This window comes from Carcharodon carcharias (genome assembly GCF_017639515.1).
Source record: "Carcharodon carcharias isolate sCarCar2 chromosome 39 unlocalized genomic scaffold, sCarCar2.pri SUPER_39_unloc_6, whole genome shotgun sequence".
Classification (NCBI taxonomy): Eukaryota; Metazoa; Chordata; class Chondrichthyes; order Lamniformes; family Lamnidae; genus Carcharodon; species Carcharodon carcharias.
Window position 1 is genome coordinate 252,501 of NW_024470845.1, and position 26,486 is coordinate 278,986.

The window sequence follows — 26,486 nt, forward strand, 5'->3', positions numbered from 1 at the left end:
AAAGAGAGAGAGAGAGAGGGGGGAAGAGAGAGGGGGGAAGAGAGTAAGAGAGAGAGAGAGGGGGGAAGAGAGAAAGAGAGAGAGAGGGGGGAAGAGAGAAAGAGAGAGAGAGACGGGGGAAGAGAGAAAAAGAGAGAGAGGGGGGAAGAGAGAAAGAGAGAGAGAGAGGGGGGAAGAGAGAAAGAGAGAGAGAGAGGGGGGAAGAGAGAAAGAGAGAGAGAGAGAGTGGGGGGAAGAGAGAGAGAGAGAGAGGGAGAGGGGGGAAGAGAGAGAGAGAGAGAGAGACAGAGGGGCAGGCATTATAAACGAGTGAATGTGATAAAGAGCGATAAGTCAGGCTGACCCCTCCCTTACGGCTTTCATAGGGGATGTGGGCGTCGCTGGCTGGGCCCAGCATTTGCCCTCCACCTCTACTTGCCCCTTGGGAAGGTGGTGGGTGAGCTGCCTTCTTGAACCGCTGCAGGTCCCTGTGGTGTAGGTACCGCAGCGGCTCAAGAAGCCAGCTCACCCACCACCGTCCCAAGGGGCAGTTAGGGAGGGGGCAATAAACACTGGGCCCAGCCAGCGACACGCCTACATCCCGTGAACGAGCTTTATAAAACGTGTGTGTCGGGAACTCACCGAGAAATCCAGTGGGGGATTCAGGAGAAGCTTCTTCCCCCAGGAAATGGGTGGCGGGGGGGGGAGGTGGGTGGTGGGATTGGAATGGGCCAACTCAGGGAGAGGCTGAGCTGAGTCATGCAGACGTGTCCAAGGTGAAACCGGACGAGCAGGCGAGGGAATGTCGGACTGGGATAGGTGAGAAGGCCCTTGCCCTGCACCAAGCGAGTGGGCAAATGCATGGCAGATGTAGTATAATGTGGATCAATGTGAGGTTCTCCACTTTGGTAGCAAACACAGGAAGGCAGATTATGATCTGACTGGCTATAAATTGAGAGAGGGGAATGTGCAACGAGACCTGGGTGTCCTTGTACACCAGTCGCTGAAGGTAAGCATGTAGGTGCAGCAGGTGGTAAAGAAGGCAAATGGTATGTTGGCCTTCATAGTCAGAGGATTCAAGTACAGGAACAGGGATGTCTTGCTGCAATTGTACAGGGCCTTGGTGAGACCTCACCTGGAATATTGTGTGCAGTATTGGTCTCCTTATCTGAGGGAGGATGTACTTGCTATAGAGGGAGTGCAGCGAAGGTTTACCAGACTGATTCCTTATCTGAGGAAGGATGTACTTGCTATAGAGGGAGAGCAGCGAAGGTTTACCAGACTGATTCCTTATCTGAGGAAGGATGTACTTGCTACAGAGGGAGAGCAGCGAAGGTTTACCAGACTGATTCCTTATCTGAGGAAGGATGTGCTTGCTATAGAGGGAGTACAGCGAAGGTTTACCAGACTGATTCCTTATCTGAGGAAGGATGTTCTTGCTATAGAGGGAGTGTAGCAAAGGTTTACCAGACTGATTCCTTATCTGAGGAAGGATGTTCTTGCTATAGAGGGAGAGCAGCGAAGGTTTACCAGACTGATTCCTTATCTGAGGAAGGATGTTCTTGCTATAGAGGGAGAGCAGCGAAGGTTTACCAGACTGATTCCTTATCTGAGGAAGGATGTACTTGCTATAGAGGGAGTGTAGCAAAGGTTTACCAGACTGATTCCTTATCTGAGGAAGGATGTACTTGCTATAGAGGGAGAGCAGCGAAGGTTTACCAGACTGATTCCTTATCTGAGGGAGGATGTTCTTGCTATAGAGTGAGTACAGTGAAGGTTTACCAGACTGATTCCTTATCTGAGGAAGGATGTACTTGCTATAGAGGGAGAGCAGCGAAGGTTTACCAGACTGATTCCTGGGATGGCGGGACTGACATAAGAGGAGAGATTGAGTCGGTTAGGATTATATTCGCTGGAGTTCAGAAGAATGAGGGGGGAATCTCATAGAAACCTATAAAATTCTAACAGGACTGGACAGGGTAGATGCAGGAAGGATGTTCCCGATGGTGGGGGGAGTCCAGAACCAGGGGTCACAGTCTGAGGGTACGGGGTAGACCATTTAGGACGGAGATGAGGAGAAATGTCTTCACCCAGAGAGGGGTGAGACTGTGGAATTCACTACCACAGAAAGTAGTTGAGACCAAAACATTGTATGTTTTCAAGAAGGAGTTAAATATAGCTCTTGGGGCGAAAGGGATCAAAGGGTATGGGGAGGAAGCGGGAGCAGGCTATTGAGTTGGGTGATCAGCCATGATCGTAATGAATGGTGGAGCAGGATCGAAGGGCTGAATGGCCTCCTCCTGCTCCTAGTCTCTATGTTTCTCTGTAAGCACGTTGCTGTGTGGGAGCACAGCAAGATCCCACAGGGCAGCTCTGTGGCAGCGGCCGGACGATCTGCGTTTATGTTTGACTTGCCATGGGGCCAGGGCCAGGAGCCCGTCCGTCCCCACCTCCTGCCCTGCGGCTCCGCCCCCTTCTCCTCTTCCCAGGGGCTTTTGGCCGGGGGAGGGGGTATTCGGTGTCCGCCGGAGGGTGGCTGGTGTTGAGCATCTCACCCCTTAATAGGCGCTGGGAGGGCCATTTTCGGGAGGGTTTTTAGGGTTGGGGGGGGCTTTGGGGGGGGTAACGTCTAGAAGCCCACTGGTCACGTCCTTCTCCAGGAGAGGCTGGCACATGCCCCAACCCCACCCCCCCACCTCACCGACCCCCCTGCCAGCAATCCTCTTGCCCCATCTCCACCTACCCCCCCAACCCTAGCAGACGAGAAGGAGGGGACTCGCAGTTCCAGAAGGAGAAGCGGGGGTGGGGATTCCTGTCTAAGACGGAGAAGAGGAGAACTTTTACCTCCCAGTGGGTCACTCGCCTGTGGAAGCCTTGCCCCCCAGAGGCCGGTAGAGGAAGGCTCGATGAGTGTTGAGTTAGATAGATTCTTAATAGGCAAAGCGAGGAGGGGGTGAGTGTGGTGAAGGGTTATTTGGGGGGGAGGCAGTAATGCGGGGTTGAGGTGACAGTCAGGACAGCGGTGACCTTATTGAATGGGGAAGCAGGGCTCGAAGGGCCGAGTGGCCTACTCCAGCCCCTAATCCGCGTGTTTACACACATTTTTGCCTTACACCAGCCCCTGTGGGTCACCCTTGGGACCTTTCACTCGGCCGACGGCGTTCATAAACCCAGTCCTGGGTGTTTTTTTGTGTTGGTTCAATACTTTCACGGGGGTGTCACTGTCTGGGACAGCACTTATTGCCCACTCCTAATTGCCCCTTGAGAAGGTGCGGGTGATCCGCATTCTTCAGCCGCTGTAGTTTCCTGTGGTGTAGTTACACCCACAGTGCTGTTAGGGAGGGAGTTCCAGGATTTTGTCCGTGTGGTGTAGGTACACCCACAGTGCTGTTAGGGAGGGAGTTCCAGGATTTTGTCCCTGTGGTGTAGGTACACCCACACTGCTGTTAGCGATGGTGTTCCAGGATTATGTCCCTGTGGTGTAGGTACACCCACAGTGCTATTAGGGAGGGAGTTCCAGGATTTTGTCCCTGTGGTGTAGGTACACCCACAGTGCTATTAGGGAGGGAGTTCCAGGATTTTGTCCCTGTGGTGTAGGTACACCCACAGTGCTGTTAGGGAGGGAGTTCCAGGATTTGTCCCTGTGGTGTAGGTACACCCACAGCGCTGTTAGGGAGGGAGTTCCAGGATTTTGACTCAGCGACAGTGAAGGAACGGCCGATATGTTTCCAAGTGAGGATGGTGAGTGTCTTGGAGGGGAACTTCCAGGTGGTGGGTGTTCCCCATGTGTCTGCTGCCCTTGTCCTTCTAAGTGGTAGAGCTCTTTTTAGTCTCCTGCGAATCCACTGAGGGCCAGACTGGAGTGACCAAGGACTTTTCTCCCTCCCTCCCATTCCCCCACCTCAGCCCCTGGACAACGCCTTCGACTCCAGATACCCCCACCCTTGGAGTGAGCACCAACAGGAGCCCATGAAAAGCCTTGCGGGGCACATCACCAACCAGGCCCACGACAGCAGGAGGCAACAGCAGTACCATGGTGGCACTCTGGAGCTGGCACTCGCCCAGTTACACCAGAGGCAGCCCTCAGGAGTCACCAGAGGTGAGTGAATCAATGGGGCGAGGGTGGGGATGGAGTCGCTGGCAACTGGAGCTTCCTAATCTAGATATGAACCAGAGAAAAGTTAGCATGGGGGTGCCGAGGGTAATTCGGGAGGCAAATGGTCTTTATTACGAGGTGGGGTGTGGAGTATAAGAGTTGGGAAGTCCTGCTACAACTGGACAGGGCACTGGTGAGACCACAACTGGAGCACTGGGTACAGTTCTGGTCTCCTCGCTAAGGGAGGGATAGGCTTCCATTGGAGGCCATTCAGGGAAGGTTCACTGGGCTGATTCCTGGGATGAAGGGGGTTTGTCTTATGTGGAAAGGTTGGGCAGGTTGGGCCCAGTATCCATTGAAGTTTAGAGGAATGAGAGGTGACCTTACAGGAACGTAAAATCCTGAGGGGACTTGACAGGGTGGATGTGAGTTGGTTGTTTCCCCCCCGTGAGGGAGTTTAGAATGAAGAGGGGGGGTCACGCAGTTTCAGAATAAGAGAGTCCCCCGTTGAAGAGGGAGATGAGGAGGGATTTCTTCTCTCAGAGGGTGGTCGGTCTGTGGAACTCTCTCCCTCAGAGAGCAGCGGAGGCTGGGACATCGAATAGAGTCAAGGCCGAGTGAGGCAGGTTTCTGATCGACAAGGGAGTCCAGGTGCATTCCAAGTTCTGGCCCCTCCCAGCCCTTCCGATCTGCGAGTTCAAAACCTCCATCGGCCTCTGGGCGAGGGAATGATTCCTCCGCTCCCCAAACTCTCACCGAGGATTTCAACGTGAGTTGGCACATGCAGACGCGAGACTCCAAGATGTCTGCACAATGTTCAGCACCATTCGCGACTCCTCAGATACTGAAGCAGCCCATGTCCAAATGCAGCAAGACCTGGACAATATCCAGGCTTGGACTGACAAGTGGCAAGTAACATTCAAACCACACATGTGTCAGGCACTGACCATCTCCAACAAGAGAAAACCCAACCATCATCCATGGACGTTCAATGGCATTCCCATCACTGAATCCCCCATTATCAACATCCTGGGGGTTACAATTGACCAGAGACTGAATTTTTTTGTTACTGATTCAATGGATGTAGATGTCACTGGCTGGGCCCAACATTTATACTCCAGCCCTAATTGGCCCTTGAGAAGGTGGTGCTGAGCTGTCTTCTTGAACTGCTGCAGTCCCTGTGGTGTAGGTACATCCACAGTGCTGTTAGGGAGGGATTTCCAGGATTTTGTCCCTGTGGTGTAGGTACACCCACAGTGCTGTTAGGGAGGGAGTTCCAGGGTTTTGTCCCTGTGGTGTAGGTACACCCACAGTGCTGTTAGGGAGGGAGTTCCAGGATTTTGACCCTGTGGTGTAGGTACACCCACAGTGCTGTTAGGGAGGGAGTTCCAGGATTTTGTCCCTGTGGTGTAGGTACACCCATAGTGCTGTTAGGGAGGGAGTTCCAGGATTTTGTCCCTGTAGTGTAGGTACACCCACAGTGCTGTTAGGGAGGGAGTTCCAGGGTTTTGTCCCTGTGGTGTAGGTACACCCACAGTGCTGTTAGGGAGGGAGTTCCAGGATTTTGACCCAGCGACAGTGAAGGAACAGCCGATATATTTCCAAGTCAGGATGGTGAGTAACTTGGAGGGGAACTTCGAGATGGTGGTGTTCCTATCTATCTGCTGCCCTTGTCTTTCTAGATGGTAGTGGTCGTGGGTTTGGAAGGTGCTGTTTGAGGAGCCTTGATGAGTTGCTGCAGTGCATCTTGTAGATGGTACACACGCTGCTGCTACTGTGTGTCGGTGGTGTGGGGAGTGAATGTTAGTGTATGGGGTGCCGATCAAGCGGGGCTGCTTTGTCCTGGACGGTGTCGAGCTTCTTGAGTGTTGTGGGAGCTGCATCATCCAGGCAAGTGGGGATTATTCCATCACACTCCTGCCTTGTGCCTTGTAGATGGTGGATAGGCTTTGGGGGAGTCAGGAGGTGAGTTACTCACTGCAGGATTCCCAGCCTCTGACCTGCTCTTGTAGCCACAGTGTTTATGTGGCTGGTCCCAGTTCAGTTTCTGGTCAATGGTAACCCCCAGGATGTTGATAGTGGGGGATTCAGTAATGGTAATGTCATTGAATGTCAAGTGGATCAACACAGTAATACTGTGGCTCCAAGAGCAGGTCAGAGGCTGGGAATTCTGTGGCGAGTAACTCAGCTCCTGACTCCCCAAAGCCTGGATACTGTCCAGGTCTTGCTGCATTTGGACATGGACTGCTTCAGTATCTGAGGAGTCACGAATGGTGCTGAACATCGTGCAACCATCAGCGAACATCCCCCTTCTGACCTTCTGATGGAAGGAAGGTCATTGATGAAGCAGGTGAAGATCTTTGGGCCGAGGACACTAACCCTGAGTAACTCCTGCAGTGATGTCCTGGAGCTGAGATGACCGACCTCCAACAGCCACAACCAACTCCCTTTGTGCCGGGTATCACTCCAACCAGCGGAGAGTTTTCCCCCTGATTCCCATTGACTCCAGTTTTGTCGGGGCTCCTTGATGCCAGACTGGGTGTGAATGACGAACACAGCCAGATGCTGAATGAGCTTTCACTGTCCGCTCAATACTCTGTAACTCCATCCCCGCACTCTCCTCTAAATTCATCCTTTCATCATTCGCCCTGTTTCTCAACATGTCCTTTATGTTTCCCTGAACTTATACTTGCCACTTATCCTCTCACTCATCTTTTCCTGATCCCTCGCTCCCTCTCTCTCTGTCTCTCTCCCTCTCTCGCTTTGTCTTTATCTCTCTCTCTCTCTCTCTGTCTGTCTCTCCCTCTGCCTCTCTCTCCCTCTCTCTCTGTCTCTCTCCCTCTCTCGCTTTGTCTTTATCTCTCTCTCTCTCTCTCTGTCTGTCTCTCCCTCTGCCTCTCTCTCTCTCTGTCTGTCTCTCTCTCTGTCTGTCTCTCTCTCTGTCTGTCTCTCCCTCTGTCTGTCTCTCCCTCTGCCTCTCTCTCTCTCTCTCTCTCTCTCTCTGTCTCTCTCTCTGTCTGTCTCTCCCTCTGCCTCTATCTCTCTCTCTGTCTGTCTCACCCTCTGCCTCTCTCTCTCTCTGTCTCTCTCTCTCTGTCTGTCTCTCCCTCTGCCTCTCTCTCTCTGTCTCTCTCTCTCTGTCTGTCTCTCCCTCTGCCTCTCTCTCTCTCTGTCTCTCTCTCTCTGTCTGTCTCTCCCTCTGCCTCTCTCTCTCTCTCTGCCTCTCTCTCTCTGTCTCTCTCTCTCTGTCTGTCTCTCCCTCTGCCTCTCTCTCTGTCTGTCTCTCCCTCTGCCTCTCTCTCTCTCTCTGTCTGTCTCTCTCTCTGTCTGTCTCTCCCTCTGCCTCTCTCTCTCTCTCTCTCTCCCTCTGCCTCTCTCTCTCTCTCTCTGTCTCTCTCTCTCTCTGTCTGTCTCTCCCTCTGCCTCTCTCTCTCTCTCTGTCTCTCTCTCTCTGTCTGTCTCTCCCTCTGCCTCTCTCTCTCTCTATCTCTGTCTCTCTCTCTCTGTCTGTCTCTCCCTCTGCCTCTCTCTCTCTATCTCTGTCTCTGTCTCTCTCTCTCTATGTCACTCTCTCTTCCTTTCTCTCTGTCTCTCTCTCACCCCCACTCTGTCTCTCTCCCTCTCTCTGTCTCTCTCCCTATCGCTCTCTATCTCTGCCTCTCTCCGTCTGTCTCTTTCTCTCTCCCTCTCTCTGTCTCTCTCCCTATCACTCTCTATCTCACTCTCTCTCCCCCTCTCTCTCTCCCTCTGCCTCTCTCTCTCTCTCCCCCCCTGCACCCCCCCGTCTCCCTGTCTCTCCCTCTCTCTGTCTCTCCCCTATCGCTCTCCACCTCTCTCCTTCAGCCTCTCTCTCTGTTTCTACCTTTGTCTCTCGCTCTTTGTCTCTCTCCCTCTCTCTCTGTCTCTCTCCCACTTTATGTCTCTTGTTCTGTTTCTCCCTCTGTGCCTCTCACTCTCCGTCTCTCTCCCTATTGGTCTCTACCTCTCTCCCTCTGCCACTCTCCCTCTGCCTCTCTCCCTCTGCCTCTCTCCCTCTGTCTCTCTCCCTCTGACTCTCTCCCTTTGTCTCTGTTTCTCTCCCACTTTATGTCTCTCATTCTGTCTCTCAATCTATCTATCTCTCTCCCTGTCACTCCATCACTGTGTCTCCCTCTTTGTCCCTCCTTCTCTGTAACTCTCCATCTCTTTCTGTCTCTCTACCAGTGTCTCCCTCTCTGCCTCTATCCCCCTCTCTCTTGCACCACCCTGCCCCCTCTATCTCTGTTTCTCTCTGTCTCACTCGCTCCCTCTCTCTCTCTCTCTGTCTCTCGCTCCCTCTCTTTAATTCCGTCTCCCCCCCTTATCTCTTTACCCCTCTCTATCTCTCAGTCGATCTTTCCCTGACTCCCTGTCTCTGCTTTCGCTCGGTTACCCTAACAAAATGTCGTCTTGTGTCTGGACAGGAAGAAGCTCGGGGACTCTGGCTGACCGATTCCAAGTGTCCTTCCCCTTGCGGACCAACTACATGTACGTGAAAATGACCAGCACCTTGGCCCAGGAGGTGTTTGCCTTCACTGTCTGTCTCCACTTGAAAACACTGTCCGCTCCTGTGGTTGGGACCCCATTCTCCTATGCAGTCCTAGGAGAGCCCAACGAACTGGTTCTGACTCAATGGGGAACGAGTCCGATGCATCTGCTTATCAACGACAAGGTAACAGAGCAGACAACATGCCAAATTGGGTCAAAAATAAGATAGCATAGAACCATCGAACACTACAGCACAGAAAACAGGCCCTTCGGCCCTTCTAGTCTGAGCTGAAATATTATTCCGCTAGTCCCATTGACCTGCACCCAGTCCATAACACTCCAGACCTCTCCCATCCATGTATCTATCCAATTGTTTCTTAAAACTTAAGAGTGAGCCCGCATTTACCTCATCAGATGGTAGCTCGTTCCACACTCTCACCGCTCTCTGAGTGAAGAAGTTCCCCCTAATGTTCCCCCTAAACCTTTCCCCTTTCACCCTAAAGCCATGTCCTCTCGTGTTTATCTCTCCTAATCTAAGTGGAAAGAGCTACTCGCATTTACTCTGTCTATACCCCTCATAATTTTGTGACCTTCTATCAAATCTCCCCTCATCCTTCTACCCTCCAAGGAATAAAGTCCTAACCTGTTTAATCTTTCCCTGTGACTCAACCCCTGAAGACCCGGCAACATCCTAGTAAATCTTCTCTGCACTCTCTCTCAATCTTACTGATATCCTTCCTGTAGTTAGGCGACCAGAACTGCACACAATACTCCAAAGTTGGCCTCACCAATGTCTGATACAACCTCACCATAACATCCCAACTCCTCTACTCAATACTTTGATTTATGAAGGCCAGTATGTCAAAAGCTTTCTTTACAACCCTGTCTACTTGTGACGCCACTTTCAGGGAATTATGAATCGGAACTCCCAGATCATCTACATTGAAGAATTTTCCTTTAAGGCTATTCGCTCGTGGGACGTGGGTGTCGCTGGCTGGGTCCACCATTTGTTGCCCGTCCCTAATTGCCCTTGAGAAGGTGGTGGGTGAGCTGCCTTCTTGAACCAGTCTGTGTGGTGTAGGTACACCCACGGCGCTGTTAGGGAGGGAGTTCCAGGAATTTGTCCCTGTGGTGTAGGTACACCCACAGTGCTGTTAGGGAGGGAGTTCCAGGATTTTGTCCGTGTGGTGTAGGTACACCCACAGCGCTGTTAGGGAGGGAGTTCCAGGATTTTGTCCCTGTGGTGTAGGTACACACACAGTGCTGTTAGGGAGGGAGTTCCAGGGCTTTGTCCGTGTGGTGTAGGTACATCCACAGCGCTGTTAGGGAGGGAGTTCCAGGATTTTGTCCGTGTGGTGTAGGTACACCCACAGTGCTGTTAGGGAGGGAGTTCCAGGGCTTTGTCCGTGTGGTGTAGGTACATCCACAGCGCTGTTAGGGAGGGATTTCCAGGATTTTGTCCCTGTGGTGTAGGTACACCCACAGTGCTGTTAGGGAGGGAGTTCCAGGATTTTGTCCGTGTGGAGTAGGTACACCCACAGTGCTGTTAGGGAGGGAGTTCCAGGATTTTGTCCCTGTGGTGTAGGTACAGCCACAGTGCTGTTAGGGAGGGACTTCCAGGATTTTGTCCCTGTGGTGTAGGTACACCCACAGTGCTGTTAGGGAGGGAGTTCCAGGATTTTGTCCGTGTGGAGTAGGTACACCCACAGTGCTGTTAGGGAGGGAGTTCCAGGATTTTGTCCGTGTGGAGTAGGTACACCCACAGTGCTGTTAGGGAGGGAGTTCCAGGATTTTGTCCCTGTGATGTAGGTACACCCACAGTGCTGTTAGGGAGGGAGTTCCAGGATTTTGTCCGTGTGGAGTAGGTACACCCACAGCGCTGTTAGGGAGGGAGTTCCAGGATTGTGTCCCTGTGGTGTGGGTACACCCACAGTGCTGTTAGGGAGGGAGTTCCAGGATTTTGACCCAGAGACAGTGAAGGAACGGCCGATATACTTCCAAGTCAGCATGGTGAGTGACTCGGAGGGGAACTTCCAGGTGGTGGTGTTCCCATGTCTGCTGCCCTTGTCCTTCTAGATGGTGCTGGAAGGAAATCCGCCCTCCTTACCTGGCCTGGCCGACATGTGACCCCTGACCTTGCGGTCAAGGTGGTTCACTCTTACCTTGCTCAGCTCCGGGGCCACTCAGGATGGGCAAAAAACTTAGGCCTTGTCAAGCAATACCCACCTCTGAAGGAGGAGTCCTTGAAGAATAACCTCACTCTGATGGGTCAAGGAGGAATGAACCAGGGAGTGGCTGTCTCCCAAAGCTTCCGTTTCGTTGGAAAAGGACAATGCGTGGGCATGCTCCTTCTGCCTGCAAAGGGTAGGGCCCTGTGCGTGAACCTATGTAGCTCCTGGCACGCGTAAGTTAGCCCAACTAGTCGTCAAGTGTAATTCATAGCGCAAGCAGGGTTGTTCAGTGAGTGCTGTCCAAACACGGAATCACATCCCATATCGGTCACCGTGGTTTGAGTTTTGCAAGCACGGGCTGGTGGGGTACAGTCAGTGCTTTGCCTGTGCCAGACAGCCAAGGGGATGCGCTTGGCAGTTAACTGTTCTCTGCTGCATTGCCCCTACCAATCGGAGCCTGCTTGCCAAGCAGTCGGCACTCTCTTCTCATGTGGTATAAATTGTTGTTCCCTTTGGTGCTCAGTGGGCAAGCAAGCCCCAAAGAAAGGCCCATGGAGCCCCGAGGCAAAGTAAGCCGGGGGGGGTCATGAGATGGGGGTGAGGGTTCTTGAGCAGGTTACGGAGTGGGACAGAGCGGGGTGAGCAAGGGGGGGGGGTACTTGGGTTTGGGGTTTAATGGCTGCCGGCAGGTGGATGAGAAGAAAGAGGGGATCCTTTCTTAACTGGAGGGGGCATTGCCCCTCACTCCAATCTCCACACACAGTGCAGAAGAGGCCCTTCGGCCCATCGAGTCTGCACCGACACGTGAGAAACACCTGGCCTACCTACCTAATCCCATGGACCAGCACTTGGCCCCACAGCCTTGAATGTTATGATGTGCCAAGTGCTCATCCAGGTACTTTTTAAAGGATGTGAGGCTAACTCGCCTCCACCACCCTCCCAGGCAGCGCATTCCAGACCCTCACCACCCTCTGGGTGACAAAAGTTGTTCCTCACATCCCCCCCTAAACCTCCTGCCCCCTCACCTTGAGCTTATGCCCCCTCGTGACTGACCCTTCAACTAAAGGGGAACAGCTGCTCCCTACCCACCATGGCCATGCCCCTCATAACCTTGTACACCTCGATCAGGTCGCCCCTCAGCCTTCTCTGCTCTAACAAAAACAACCCAAGTCTATCCAACCTCTCTCCATAACTTAAATGTTTCATCCCAGGCAACATCCTGGTGAATCTCCTCTGCACCCCCTCCAGCGCAATCACATCCTTCCTATAATGTGGCGACCAGAACTGCACCCAGTACTCCAGCTGTGGCCTCACCAAGAGTCTATACAACTCCAGCATGACCTCCCTACTTTTGTAATCTATGCCTCGATTGATCAAGGCAAGTGTCCCATATGCCTTTTTCACCACCCCCTCTAACATGCCCCTCCGCCTTCAGAGATCTATGGACACACAGGCTCCAGTGAGCAATTCATCGCGTCCCACTCCCCTGCCTTCTCACCATAACCTCTTCCACACGTTCTTCCTCACACACAAACAAGGAGGAGGAAGAGGCCATTCAGCCCCTCGAGCCTGCTCCACCATTGTACAAGATCGTGGCTGATCTGATTGTAACCTGAAATCTGCATCCCACCCACCCCTCAATAACCTATCACCACCCCCCCACCCCACCTCCACCACCCTGGCTTATCAAGAATCTATCTCGCTCGGCCTGAAAAGTATTCAGTCGAGGCTTCCAACTCCTATTCAGGAAGAGGGTCCCAAAGACTCACCACCCTCTGAGAGAAAGAAATTCTCCTCATCCCTGTTTCACATGGGTGACCCCTTATTCTTAAGCAGTGACCCCCCCCCCCACCCCCCCATTCTAGATTCTCCCACAAGAGGAACCACGTTATCCACATCCACCCCTGTCAAGACCCCTCAGGATCGTACATGTTTCAATCGAGTCTCCTCTCACTCTTCTAAACTCCAGCGGCTACAAGCCGAGTCTGTCCGACCTTTCCTTGTAAGACAATCCACCCATTCCTGGTGTTAGTCTGGTAAACCTTCTCTGAACTGCTTCCAACCCATGCACATCCTTCCTTAAATAAGGAGACCCGTACTGTACACAATACTCCAGATGTGGTCTCACCAGTGCCCTGTACAACTGAAACATCACCTCCCTACTTTTCTATTCAATTCCCCTTACAATAAACGATAACATACTATTAGCTTCCTAATTACCCACTGTACCTGCGTCCTAACCCTTTGTGGTTCATGCACTAGGACACCCAGATCCCTCTGCACCTCAGAGCTCTGTAATCCCTCACCGTTTAGATAATAAGCTTCTCTTTTATTCTTCCCACCAAAATTTCACATTTCCCCACATTCCATTCCATTTGCCAGATCTCTGCCCTCTCACTTAACCTCCTTATATCCTCTTTGGAACTTACTTTCCCAGCTAGAGGTGTGTCATCAGCAAATTTGGCATCGATTACACCCTTCCCTTCATCCAAGTCATTTATATGAATTGTAAACAGTTGAGATCCCAGCACTCTAAGCATGCCGTTCATTCCATCTTGCGATCTAAAAAAGACCCATTCCTTTTCACTAATAATCCACTTCCCTCTTGCATGCCTCGATTGACTCTCCCTCCTCCACAGTCTCGGGCAACGTGTTCCAGATCCAAGCCACTTGCTACCTGAGAAAGTTTATTCTCATGTCACTTTTGCTTCTTTAACTAATGACCTTAAATCTGACCTGCCCATTCTCAACCTTCCTGCCAATGGGAACTGTTTCTCACTCTCTACTCTGTCCCAGACCCCTCATGATTTCTAACACCTCTATCAAATCTCCTTTCAATATTCTCATCTCCAAGGAGAACAGTCCCAACTCTTCCACTCTCTCTACATAACCGAAGTTCCTCATCCCTGGAACCATTCTTGTGAATCTTTTCCGCACTCTCTCTCATGCCTTCACATCCTTCCTGAAGTGCGGAGCCCAGAACTGGACACAGTACTCCAGCTGAGACCCAACTAGTGTTTTGCACAAATTCAACATAACACTTTTTCAAAATTCATTCACGGGATGTGGGCTTGGCTGGCTGGGCCCAGTATTTATTGCCCATCCCTAATTGCCCCTTGAGAAGGTGGTGGGTAAGCTGCCTTCTTGAACCAGGCTGTGTGGTGTAGGTACACCCACAGTGCTGTTAGGGAGGGAGTTCCAGGATTTTGTCCCTGTGGTGTAGGTACACCCACAGTGCTGTTAGGGAGGGAGTTCCAGGATTTTGTCCCTGTGGTGTAGGTACACCCACAGTGCTGTTAGGGAGGGAGTTCCAGCATTTTGTCCCTGTGGTGTAGGTACACCCACAGTGCTGTTAGGGAGGGAGTTCCAGGATTTTGTCCCTGTGGTGTAGGTACACCCACAGTGCTGTTAGGGAGGGAGTTCCAAGGTTTTGACCCAGCGACAGTGAAGGAATGGCCGATATATTTCCAAGTCAGGATGGTGAGTGACTCGGAGGGGAACTTCCAGGTGGTGGTGTTCCCATGTGTCTGCTGCCCTTGTCCTCCTAGGTGGTAGTGGTCGTGGGTTTGGGCGGTGCTGTTTAAGAAGGATAACCTCCCTGCGAATGAACTCCATTCCCCTATTAATACTTCAGTTCGTGAAGTCCAGGTTACTGTCTGCTCTATTAACCGTTCTCTCAACCTGTCCCCACACCTTCAATAATTTTTACACATGTACCCCCAGCTCCCTCTGCTCCCACATCCTCTGTATAATCGTTGTGCCTTGCTCAACAACGTAACTGTGTGTGTGGAAAGGGCTCCGAAGAACGATCTGCTCACTAAACTGCTGACCAGAGTCCGAGGCTTCACAGAAGCAGGGCCAGCAGTCAGGAGGGGGGGTGGGTGGGGGTGGGGGGGGTTGGTGGGGGTGCTCCCGAAAGCGAGAGTTGCAAGAGGAGTTAGAGGCAGCATTCCTGGCAAGGAACAGCCGGAACGTGGTTCCCCGCAGGGGTCGCTTATTCCCGGCTTCGGGAGACGAGGTGGACCCGGGAATCTGGCACAGCCTGATGGGAGGTAACGGAGGAAGTCAATTGGACATTGATGAGCAAGTGACAGTCGGACAATGAAGGTTTGGGAGTGGGGGGGGTGGGGGTAGGATAGCAGGGGATTTGGGGAACGTGTGCTCGGAGAGGTGGGCAGGACTGGTGCCTGAGCGGACAATCGCGCTCGCAAAGAGGCAACGCGGGCACGATGGGTGAAGGGTCTCCTTCAGGGCAGTGTGACGTTAGGAATTCATTAGAAACCATCGCCCCTCTTCGTCCAGTCATTCCCGGCACCACGTTACAATTCTCACCCTCCTGTTCCAATCCCTCCCTCACCCCCTCCCTCCCTATCTCTGTAACCTCCTCCAGCCCCTACAATTCTCATCCTCCTGTTCAAATCGCTCCCTCACCCCCTCCCTCCCTATCTCTGTAACCTCCTGCAACCCGCCGAGGTCTCTGCGCTCCTCCCATTCCAGCCTCTCGAGAAATCCCCCCCCCCACCAATCTGCATCCCCTCGCTCCGATTTCCATCTCTCCGCCATTGGCGGCCGGAACTTCAGCGGCTTGGTGGGGGTTGGTGGGGGTGGGGGGAGGAGGGGGTGGGGGGGTGGGAGGGGTTGGCGATTTGGTTTGAGAGGAGAGGGAGGAGGGTGGGGTGGTGCGTAAGCTCCGGAACTCCCACCCGCTAAACCTCTCCGCGCTCCCGCTCTCTCTCCCTCCCTACTCTCCGCTGGCCTCCATTAAGGCGCTCCTTTGGAAAGAGAAACGCCAACTCTTTGACCGAGGTTCCGCTGACGGGTCCCGAACGTCTCCCGCCGCGGCTTTGGCGCCCATCTCTGGCTCGTGAACCGCTCTAGAGAAGGGCCCCCCCGGAGTGCTTTGACCCGGAGAAAGGGGGCCCATGACCGATGCTTTTTTTTTTAATGGTGCTGATGTTGTGCCCTCCTCCCCATGCAGATGGCAGGCTTGCCCCTGGCACTGAATGATAGTGGCTGGCATCACGTCTGCATAACCTGGTCGATCCGAGATGGTACCTGGGAGGCCTATCAGGATGGTTCAAGCAGAGGCAAAGGGGACAACCTGGCCCCCTGGCACCCAATCAAATTGGGAGGCGTCTTCGTTCTCGGGCAAGAACAGGTGAGGGGGTGGGGGAGGGGGGGGTGGTGAGTGGACATTTTCGTTGAGGGACTGTTGATAATTTCACCCATATCTGACAGGGTTTCATTCGAAGGCAGAACAGGCTCGAGGGAGCTGAATGGGCCTCCTCCTGTTCCTGTGTAACAGGCTCGAGGGAGCTGAATGGGCCTCCTCCTGTTCCTGTGTAACAGGCTCGAGAGGGGACTGAATGGGCTTCGCTGGCTGGGCCCAGCATTTATTGCCTATTCCTAACTGCCCCTTGAGAAGGTGGTGGTGAGCTGCCTTCTTGAACCGCTGCAGTCCCTGTGGTGTAGGTACACCCACAGTGCTGTTAGGGAGGGAGTAGCAGGATTTTGTCCCTGTGATGTAGATACACCCACAGCGCTGTTAGGGAGGGAGTTCCAGGATTTTGTCCCTGTGGTGTAGGTACACCCACAGTGCTGTTAGGGAGGGAGTTCCAGGATTTTGTCCCTGTGATGTAGATACACCCACAGTGCTGTTAGGGAGGGAGTTCCAGGATTTTGTCCCTGTGATGTAGCTACACCCACAGCGCTGTTAGAGAGGGAGTTCCAGGATTTTGTCCCTGTGGTGTAGGTACACCTACAGTGCTGTTACGGATTGAATTCCAGTATTTTGACCCTCTTGTGTAGGTACACCCACAGTGCTGTTAGGGAGGGAGTTCCAGGATTGTGTCCCTGTGGTGTAGGTACACCCACAGTGCTGTTAGGGAGGGAGTTCCAGGATTTTGTCCCTGTGGTGTAGGTACACACACAGTGCTGTTAGGGAGGGAGTTCCAGGATTTTGACCCTGTGGTGTAGGTACACCCACAGCGCTGTTAGGGAGGGAGTTCCAGGATTTTGTCCCTGTGGTATAGGTACACCCACAGTGCTGTTAGGGAGGGAGTTCCAGGATTTTGTCCCTGTGGTATAGGTACACCCACAGTGTTGTTAGGGAGGGAGTTCCAGGATGTTGTCCCTGTGGTGTAGGTACACCCACAGTGCTGTTAGGGAGGGAGTTCCAGGATTTTGTCCCTGTGGTGTAGGTACACCCACAGTGCTGTTAGGGAGGGAGTTCCAGGATTTTGTCCCTGTGGTGTAGGTACACCCACAGTGCTGTTAGGGAGAGAGTTCCAGGATTTTGTCCCTGTGGTGTAGGTACACCCACAGCGCTGTTAGGGTGGGAGTTCCAGGATTTTGTCCCTGTGGTGTAGGTACACCCACAGTGCTGTTAGGGAGAGAGTTCCAGGATTTTGTCCCTGTGGTATAGGTACACCCACAGTGCTGTTAGGGAGGGAGTTCCAGGATTTTGTCCCTGTGGTGTAGCGACACCCACAGAGCTGTTAGGGAGGGAGTTCCAGGATTTTGTCCCTGTGGTGTAGGTACACCCACAGTGCTGTTAGGGAGGGAGTTCCAGGATTTTGTCCCTGTGGTGTAGGTACACCCACAGTGCTGTTAGGGAGGGAGTTCCAGGATATTGTCACTGTGGTGTAGGTACACCCACAGTGCTGTTAGGGAGGGAGTTCCAGGATTTTGTCCCTGTGGTATAGGTACACCCACAGTGCTGTTAGGGAGGGAGTTCCAGGATTTTGACCCAGCGACAGTGAAGGAACGGCTGATATATTTCCAAGTGAGGATGGTGAGTGAATTGGAGGGGAACTTCCAGGTGGTGGTGTTCCCATGTGTCTGCTGCCCTTGTCCTTCTAGATGGTAGTGGTCGTGGGTTTGGAAGGTGCTGTCGAAGGAGCCTTGGTGATTTGCTGCAGTGCATCTTGTAGATGGTACACACGCTGCTGCTACTGTGCGTCGGTGGTGGAGGGAGTGAATGTTTGTGGATGGGGAGCCGATCAAGCGGGGCTGCTTTGTCCTGGACGGTGTCGAGCTTCTTGAGTGTTGTGGGAGCTGCATCATCCAGGCAAGTGGGGAGTATCCCATCACACTCCTGACTTGTGCCTTGTGGATGGTGGACAGGCTTTGGGGAGTCAGGAGGTGGGTTACTCGCTGCAGGGTTCCCAGCCTCTGACCTGCTCTTGTAGCCACAGTATTTATATGTCTGGTCCCAGTTCAGTTTCTGGTCAATGGTAACCCCCAGGATGTTGATAGTGGGGGATTCAGTGAGGGTAATGCTATTGAACGTCAAGGGGAGATGGTTGGATTCTCTCTTGTTGGAGATGGTCAGTGCCTGTCACTTGTGTGGCGCCACTGTTACTCGCCAGTGGTCTACATCTTTTTAGCTTCTCTGTCCAGGCTCTGGACAACGCATTGAGAACTCTCAATCTTATTTCACACAAGAATATCTTGTCAGATCCAATTTTGCAAGACACGGAAGGAGGGTATGGTCCTCTTTTTCAGTGGGCACCGGACAGTGTGTCAGACGCTGACTTCTGGGGACTGCGCTCGAAGCCAGTGCCAGAGGGAGGGGACATGGGGTGGGATAGGTGGCCCTGGATGTCTGTTTGCATTGGGCCGAGCTGAGAGGGGTCATCACTGGATGTGGGATCAGGGAGGGCTGGGAAATCTGATCTTTCGGCAGCTGAATTAACTCCACGTGTTCAAGTTGTGACAGTCTCACTCGCAACGCCCCCACCCCCTCTCAATCCATCTCTCCAATCATCTTTCTCTGCCCCTCTCTTTCTCCCTTTGCCTCTCACTCTCTATCTCCCTTCTTCCCTCAGTCCCTCACTTGCCTTCTCCCTCTGCCTCTCTCTCTCTCTATCTCCCTTCGTCCCTCAATCCCTCACTTGCCTTCTCCCTCTGCCTCTCTCTCTATCTCTCTTCGTCCCTCAGTCACTCACTTGCCTTCTCCCTCTGCCTCTCTCTCTCTATCTCCCTTCCTCCCTCAGTCCCTCACTTGCCTTCTCCCTCTGCCTCTCTCTCTCTATCTCCCTTCCTCCCTCAGTCCCTCACTTGCCTTCTCCCTCTGCCTCTCTCCCTCTATCTTCCTTCGTCCCTCAGTCACTCACTTGCCTTCTCTCTCTGTCACTCCTTGTCTTGCTCGCTCAACCCAACTCTCACTTGCAATCCTTCTCCTTCTCCATCGTCTGCAATACCCTTCTCTCTGTCTCCATCTCTCAATCCCTCTCACTTTCCCTCTCTCTCCCTCCCTCTGTTGCTTTCGATTGCTTTCTGCCTCCTTTTCTTTACCTCTCAATCTCTATCCTCCTCTCTTTCTCTCTCTCTATCTGTCTCTAAATTTATCTCAATCCTCTGCATCTCTCTCTTTGCATCTCTAATCCTATGTCTCTTTCTCTCGCTCTCTCCATCTCCATTCATGTTTCTCTCAGTCTCTATCCTTTTGTTTGTCCCTCTCCCCCTCTCTCATTTCTATCACACACTCTTTCTATCCCATCTCTACCCTGCGCTCTCTATTTCTATCTATATCTTTTCCATTCCACCCTCCTCATCCCTCTATTCCTTTCACACACACAACACAGACACATGCATAAACACACACTCACAAAGACACACACAGATATATACACACACACACAGGAGCGCAGAGGTGTGCACAGACACACATGCACACGTACACTCACACACACACATACAGATGCACAAACACACACAAAGATATACACACACACATATACACACACAGGCGTGCACAGACACTCACACAGACACACAGACACAGACACACACACACACAGGCACAGACACACAGACACAGACACACACACACACACACAGGCACAGACACTCATACAGGCACAGACACTCATACAGGCACAGACACTCACAGGCACAGACACACACTGACACACACACAGGCACAGACACTCACACAGACACACACACACACAGGCACAGACACTCACACTGACACACACAGGCACAGGCACACACACAGGCACAGACACACACACGTACACACACACACACACACACAGATGCACAAACACAAGCGCACAGATATACACTCACAAGCAAACACACGAATGCACAAACTCACAGACATAAGCCCACACACACAGATGCACACACACATGCAGGGACTCCCTCTACCCACACCCTCCACCCACACACAAACACACACACACACGGACCCCCGCCCCACACGCACACACACACACCCTCCTCCCAACACACACAACCACACACGTACCCCCTCCCCACACACACAAGAACACACACACGTATCACCTTCTCAAACACACACACCCCCCCACTTCCGACACACACAAACACACACACACACTCCCTCCCCACACACACACACACACTCCCTCCCCACACACACACACACACTCCCAACACACACAACCACACACGTACCCCCTCCCCACACACAAAAACACACACACGTATCACCTTCTCACACACACACACACACCCCCACTTCAGACACACACAAACACACACACACTCCCTCCCCACACACACACACACACACACTCCCAACACACACAACCACACACGTACCCCCTCCCCACACACAAAAACACACACGTATCACCTTCTCACACACACACACCCCCACTTCAGACACACACACACACACACACACACACACACACACACACAAAACACACACACACACCCTGCCCAAACACACACACACATACCTTCCCCACACACAGACACACACACCTTCCCCACACACACAAACACACACACCCTCCCCACACACAGACACACACACACCCCCTCCCCAAAAACACACACACACACACACCTTCCCCACACACAGACACACACACCTTCCCCACACACAGACACACACACACCCCTCCCCAAACACACACACACACACCCTTCCCACACACAGAAACACACACACCCCCTCCCCAAACACATACACACACACACCTTCCCCACACACAGACACACACACCTTCCCTACACACACAGACACACACACCTTCCCCACACACAGACACACACACCCTCCCCAAACACACACACACACACCCTTCCCAAACACACACACACACACACCTTCCCCACACACAGACACACACACCTTCCCTACACACAGACACACACACCTTCCCCACACACACAGACACACACACCCTGCCCACACACACAGACACACACACACCTTCCCCACACACAAACACACACACCTTCCCCACACACACAGACACACACACCTTCCCCACACACAGACACACACACCCTCCCCAAACACACACACACACACACACCTTCCCCACACACAGACACACACACCTTCCCTACACACAGACACACACACCTTCCCCACACACACAGACACACACACCCTGCCAACACACACAGACACACACACACCTTCCCCACACACAAACACACACACCTTCCCCACACACAGACACACACACCTTCCCCACACACAGACACACACACACACACACACCTTCCCAACACACAGACACACACACACCTTCCCCACACACAGACACACACACACACACACACCTTCCCAACACACAGACACACACACACCTTCCCCACACACAGACACACACACACCTTCCCCACACACAGACACACACACACACACACCTTCCCCACACACACACAAACACACCCTACCCAAACACATACACGCACACCTTCCCCACACACACACCCTCCCCACACACATAAACACACACACCTTCCCCACACACAGACACACACACACCTTCCCCACACACAGACACACACACACACACACACACACACACACCTTCCCAACACACAGACACACACACACACACACACACACCTTCCCAACACACAGACACACACACACCTTCCCCACACACAGACACACACACACACACACCTTCCCAACACACAGACACACACACACCTTCCCCACACACAGACACACACACACACACATCTTCCCAACACACAGACACACACACACCTTCCCCACACACAGACACACACACACCTTCCACACACACAGACACACACACACACACACCTTCCCCACACACACACAAACACACCCTCCCCAAACACATACACGCACACCTTCCCCACACACACACCCTCCCCACACACATAAACACACACACCTTCCCCACACACAGACACACACACACCTTCCCCACACACAGACACACACACACACACACCTTCCCCACACACACACAAACACACCCTACCCAAACACATACACGCACACCTTCCCCACACACACACCCTCCCCACACACATAAACACACACACCTTCCCCACACACAGACACACACACACCTTCCACACACACAGACACACACACACACACACCTTCCCCACACACACACAAACACACCCTCCCCAAACACATACACGCACACCTTCCCCACACACACAAACACACACACCCTCCCCACACACACAAACACACACACCTTCCCCACACACAGACACACACACCCTCCCCAAACACACAGACACACGCACACCTTCCCCACACACAGACACACACACCTTCCTCACACACAGACACACACACCTTCCTCACACACAGACACACACACACACACACACACACCTTCCCCACACACAAACACACACACCTTCCCCACACACACCCTCCCCAAACACACACACACACCTTCCCCACACACAGACACACACCTTCCCCACACACAGACACACACACACACACTCACTCCCGACACACAAAAACACACACGCACTTTCCCCCCCACACATACACACACACCCACTCCCCACACACAGACACACACCCTCTCCATCCACACACACACACACCCCTCTCATCACCACACCCACCCCCCCACCCCAGTCCCTTGGTGAGCTCCGAGCTCTGTCCTCTGCAGAATGGAAGTTGGACACCGATCTCAGTGACTTTGCTGCCAGCGTCCCTGACCCTTTATCCAGATATACGCAACTATTCACATGAGGGAAAAGGATGGCTGTCTCATCAGAGTGAATTGAACAAAAGCCAGGGTATGTCCTTCATCCTCAGTGCTGCTGATCTGAAGGGTGAATAGATTCTCTCCAGTAACAAGGGAGGTCTCGGATGTACAAAAGGATCTCAGGAACAGCAGCAGGAATGAAGGGACCTGTCTGTGGGAAACTATTGCTGCTGATGGTCTCGGAGATAGACTAGCGACACCAGGGTAAAGGCAGTGGATTCCCAAGTGCCAGGAATGATGAGGGAACATTACTGCACATGCCACCTACTTGAGTTCGAGTGGGTTCAGGGAGGGTCATTATGGACTGAACATTATTTACTGAAAGAGAGAGACTGGGTACACAAAAAAATACATCTTCAATTCGGGGGTCACTAAACTGGTTGGGATTGATGTGAGACTCATTGTATACAACTCCCTCCATGTCTCTTCCTCCCTCCCTATCTCTGTAACCTCCTCCTCCAGCCCCTACAATTCTCATCCTCCTATTCAAATCCCTCCCTCACCCCCTCCCTCCCTATCTCTGTAACCTCCTCCAGCCCCTACAATTCTCATCCTCCTCTTCAAATCCGTCCCTCACCCCCTCCCTCCCTATCTCTGTAACCTCCTCCAACCCCTACAATTCTCATCCTCCTGTTCCAATCCCTCCCTCACCCCCTCCCTCCCTATCTCTGTAACCTCCTCCAACCCCTACAATTCTCATCCTCCTGTTCCAATCCCTCCCTCACCCCCTCACTCCCTATCTCTGTAACCTCCTCCAGCCCCTACAATTCTCATCCTCCTGTTCAAATCCCTACCTCACCCCCTCCCTCCCTATCTCTGTAACCTCCTCCAGCCTCTACAATTCTCATCCTCCTGTTCAAATCCCTACCTCACCCCCTCCCTCCCTATCTCTGTAACCTCCTCCAGCCCCTACAATTCTCATCCTCCTGTTCAAATCCCTACCTCACCCCCTCCCGCAATCTCTGCCGGCTCCAACAACCCTCCAGAGGTCTAATCCCGGCCTCCCCAGCAGCCCCCCCTTGGATCCCATCGCTCCGCTATTGGCGGTCGGGCCTTCAACTGCCCGTGGTTGTCGGGGGTGGGGAGCGTGGGTGGCGGAGGGGGTGTGGTGGGGGGGGGCGGTGGGGTGGAGGGGGTGTGGGCTAAATTCTGGAACGTCCTCCCTTCACCTCCCCTCCCCTTTAAGGCGCTCCTGAAAACCTCCCTCTTTGGCCGAGCGGCTAATGTCCCCTCACGGGACCTGGGGGCCAAGCCAAGCCGTGTTGGTCGCATGTGGGGTACCCTGGGAGTTTTGCTAGGTTTCTGGGAGCGTCGCTATGTCAGTGGAGGCCTGTGATAAACGCAAGTCCGTGCCCCTTATTACCGGTCGGCTTTGAACTCATCTCTGTTTCTTTGGGCAGGATGCTGTCGAGGACCACTTCGACGCCAGCCAAGCTTTCGTAGGCGCACTGTCGGACTTCCAGATGTGGGATCGCGTGCTCCCGCCCTCCGATATCGAAAGCCTCGCGGCTTGCTCCAGCGCCCTGAGAGGGAACCTCGTCGCCTGGACTGCGGACAGCGTGGAACTGCACGGTGGGGTGGTCAACTTGCCTTTCAACCACTGTCACGAGGCCTGAAAGGCGCGGGCTGAGGGGGCGCCAGGAACTCCGGCTCTCTCCCGCAGCGGCTACTCATCTGCCCGAGAGCAAGGTTGAGCGTCACGGCACCACCCCCGCCCCCCCCACACCCCGGGGCAGGAGGCTGCTTGTGGTTGGTTGCCGGATGTGCTCATCCCCGAGCATCCTTCTCTTGCTCCCGGCTGCCACCATGTAGCGTTGTAAGGAGGTTGGAGCAGGAGGAGAGGTGGAGGGGCCTTTTCGATCCCTCTGGGCCTGCTCCACTACTCAATGCAATAAAGACTGATCTTCTACCTCGACTCCACTCTCCTGCCCCGCTTCCCTCCCTCCCTCCCTCCCCTCCCCCTTCATGCTCTAAAATCTCACGACCTTGAATAGACTCAACAACTGAGCATTCACAGCTCTCTCTGGGGTAGAGGATTCCAACGGTTCACCACCCTCCGAGTGAAGACATTTCTCCTCGTCTCAGTCCAAAATGGCCAACTCCTTATCCTGAGACGATGACACCTCCCCCCCAACCACCCAAGCCCCCCTACCCTCCCCCCCAAGCGCCCCTACCCTCCCCCCCCAAGCGCCCCTACCCTCCCCCCCACCCCCCCAAGCCCCCCTACCCTCCCCCCCCACCCCAAGCCCCCCTACCCTCCCCCCCCCCCAAGCCCCTCTACCCTCCCCCTAGTTTGTGACTCTCCAACCAGGGGCAAGAGGAAACCGTCTCTTGGCATCGACCCTGTCAAACCCCCGTTATGGTTCCAGCTGATGTTGCTACTGGACAAGCCAAATCCCAGGGTGAAACCCGGCTTGATAGATCCTGGCTTTTATTTTTTGTTTAGATACAAGCAGAGTGGCTACTGAGCAGAGTCACAGGAGTCAGTTGATGAACTTTTAGCAAAAGAATAAAAGATTTTATTTTAAAAAGAAAAGATGAACGCGATTACAATCCTGCTTCACCCACAACCATACCTTCACAGGTTTATATAGATTTGTAAGGATAACAAAATTACAAAAGCCATCTTATACTCCAGTTTTCACGGTGTGTTCACAGTCCACATAAACCAATAGGAGACCCGTGGTCAGGCACACCACACTCTGAAACCAAGTGACAGATACCACCCCAAACAGATGCTATGGATCTCTCCTCAACTCCCCTCAGGTGCTTGTCCCATCGTGACCCAACCGGTCTCACTAAACTCCGTCCCTCACACCAGGGTTCCCAATCACCACTCTTGGATAGCCCGCTTTGGGATCTTCTCCCAAACTGATGCTTCCTCTCAGGTACCTTCCGTCAGGGCTCACCTCCAGGATTTTGAGCTTTTCTGGATCTCCATGTGCCTTCCATCTGTCTCTCTCTCTCTCTCTCTCTGACTCAGCTGTGCCAACCGAACACCACTGCTTCACATGGCCTTAGGAAAGAGTGACAGACCCTCCCACTGTCTCCTTGGGTCTTCTGGCTTCTTGCAAGTCTATTTTGCTTTAAGTCTGCATGCTTGCGCTTCCTCCCTTTAAGCTTGGAACTTTTTCCTGCTCCCCATCCTTAAGTTCTCTTAATAGGACACCTGCCAAATTCCTGTTCGTCCCCTTTAGCTGGAAGGTCGTCTCAAGACCCCTCTTCTTCTGTTGTTTGCAGTTCCCTCCTGTCCAGCTTCTCCAAACTCCTGTTTCCGAACGATCATAAAAAAATGTTCTATATATCTCTGTCTCTGTGGGGACCCTCTCTCTGGACCCCTGCTGCTAGGCAACAGCACAGCTTTTTTTCTACCTTGTTTGTTTGAACTCCCCTATCAAGGGTCATAAAATCTCATTAAAATGCAGGCATCTGTTAAGTGAAACTAAAACTCAGGTTTCATGTGTTTAACCCACAAAATAAAGGAATACAAAATTAAACTTAAAGATTTACCTTAGTCCTAACACAAACAAAGACACATGTAACTTACTCACACACTCTCTCTAGTTCCAGGACATCACTGCAGGAGTCCCTCAGGGTAGTGTCCTCAGTCCAACCATCTTCAGCTGCTTCATCAATGACCTTCCTTCCATCATAAGGTCAGAAGTGGGGATGTTCACTGATGGTTGCACAATGTTCAGCACCATTCACGACTCCTCAGATACTGAAGCAGTC

The 26,486-nt window shown here is 52.9% G+C and overlaps 1 protein-coding gene across 1 annotated transcript in view; it reads left to right on the forward strand.

Annotated features, from left to right (window-relative positions):
* The window catches only part of LOC121274986 (neuronal pentraxin-1-like), a 31,374-nt gene extending 7,004 nt beyond the window's left edge, over positions 1-24,370 (forward strand). The window contains exons 2-5 of the mRNA XM_041182378.1: positions 3,886-4,078; positions 8,518-8,765; positions 15,731-15,910; positions 24,155-24,370. Coding sequence (XP_041038312.1) covers positions 3,886-4,078; positions 8,518-8,765; positions 15,731-15,910; positions 24,155-24,370 — 837 coding nt within the window. The remainder of the gene's footprint in view (positions 1-3,885; positions 4,079-8,517; positions 8,766-15,730; positions 15,911-24,154) is intronic.
* Positions 24,371-26,486: the final 2,116 nt, after the last annotated feature.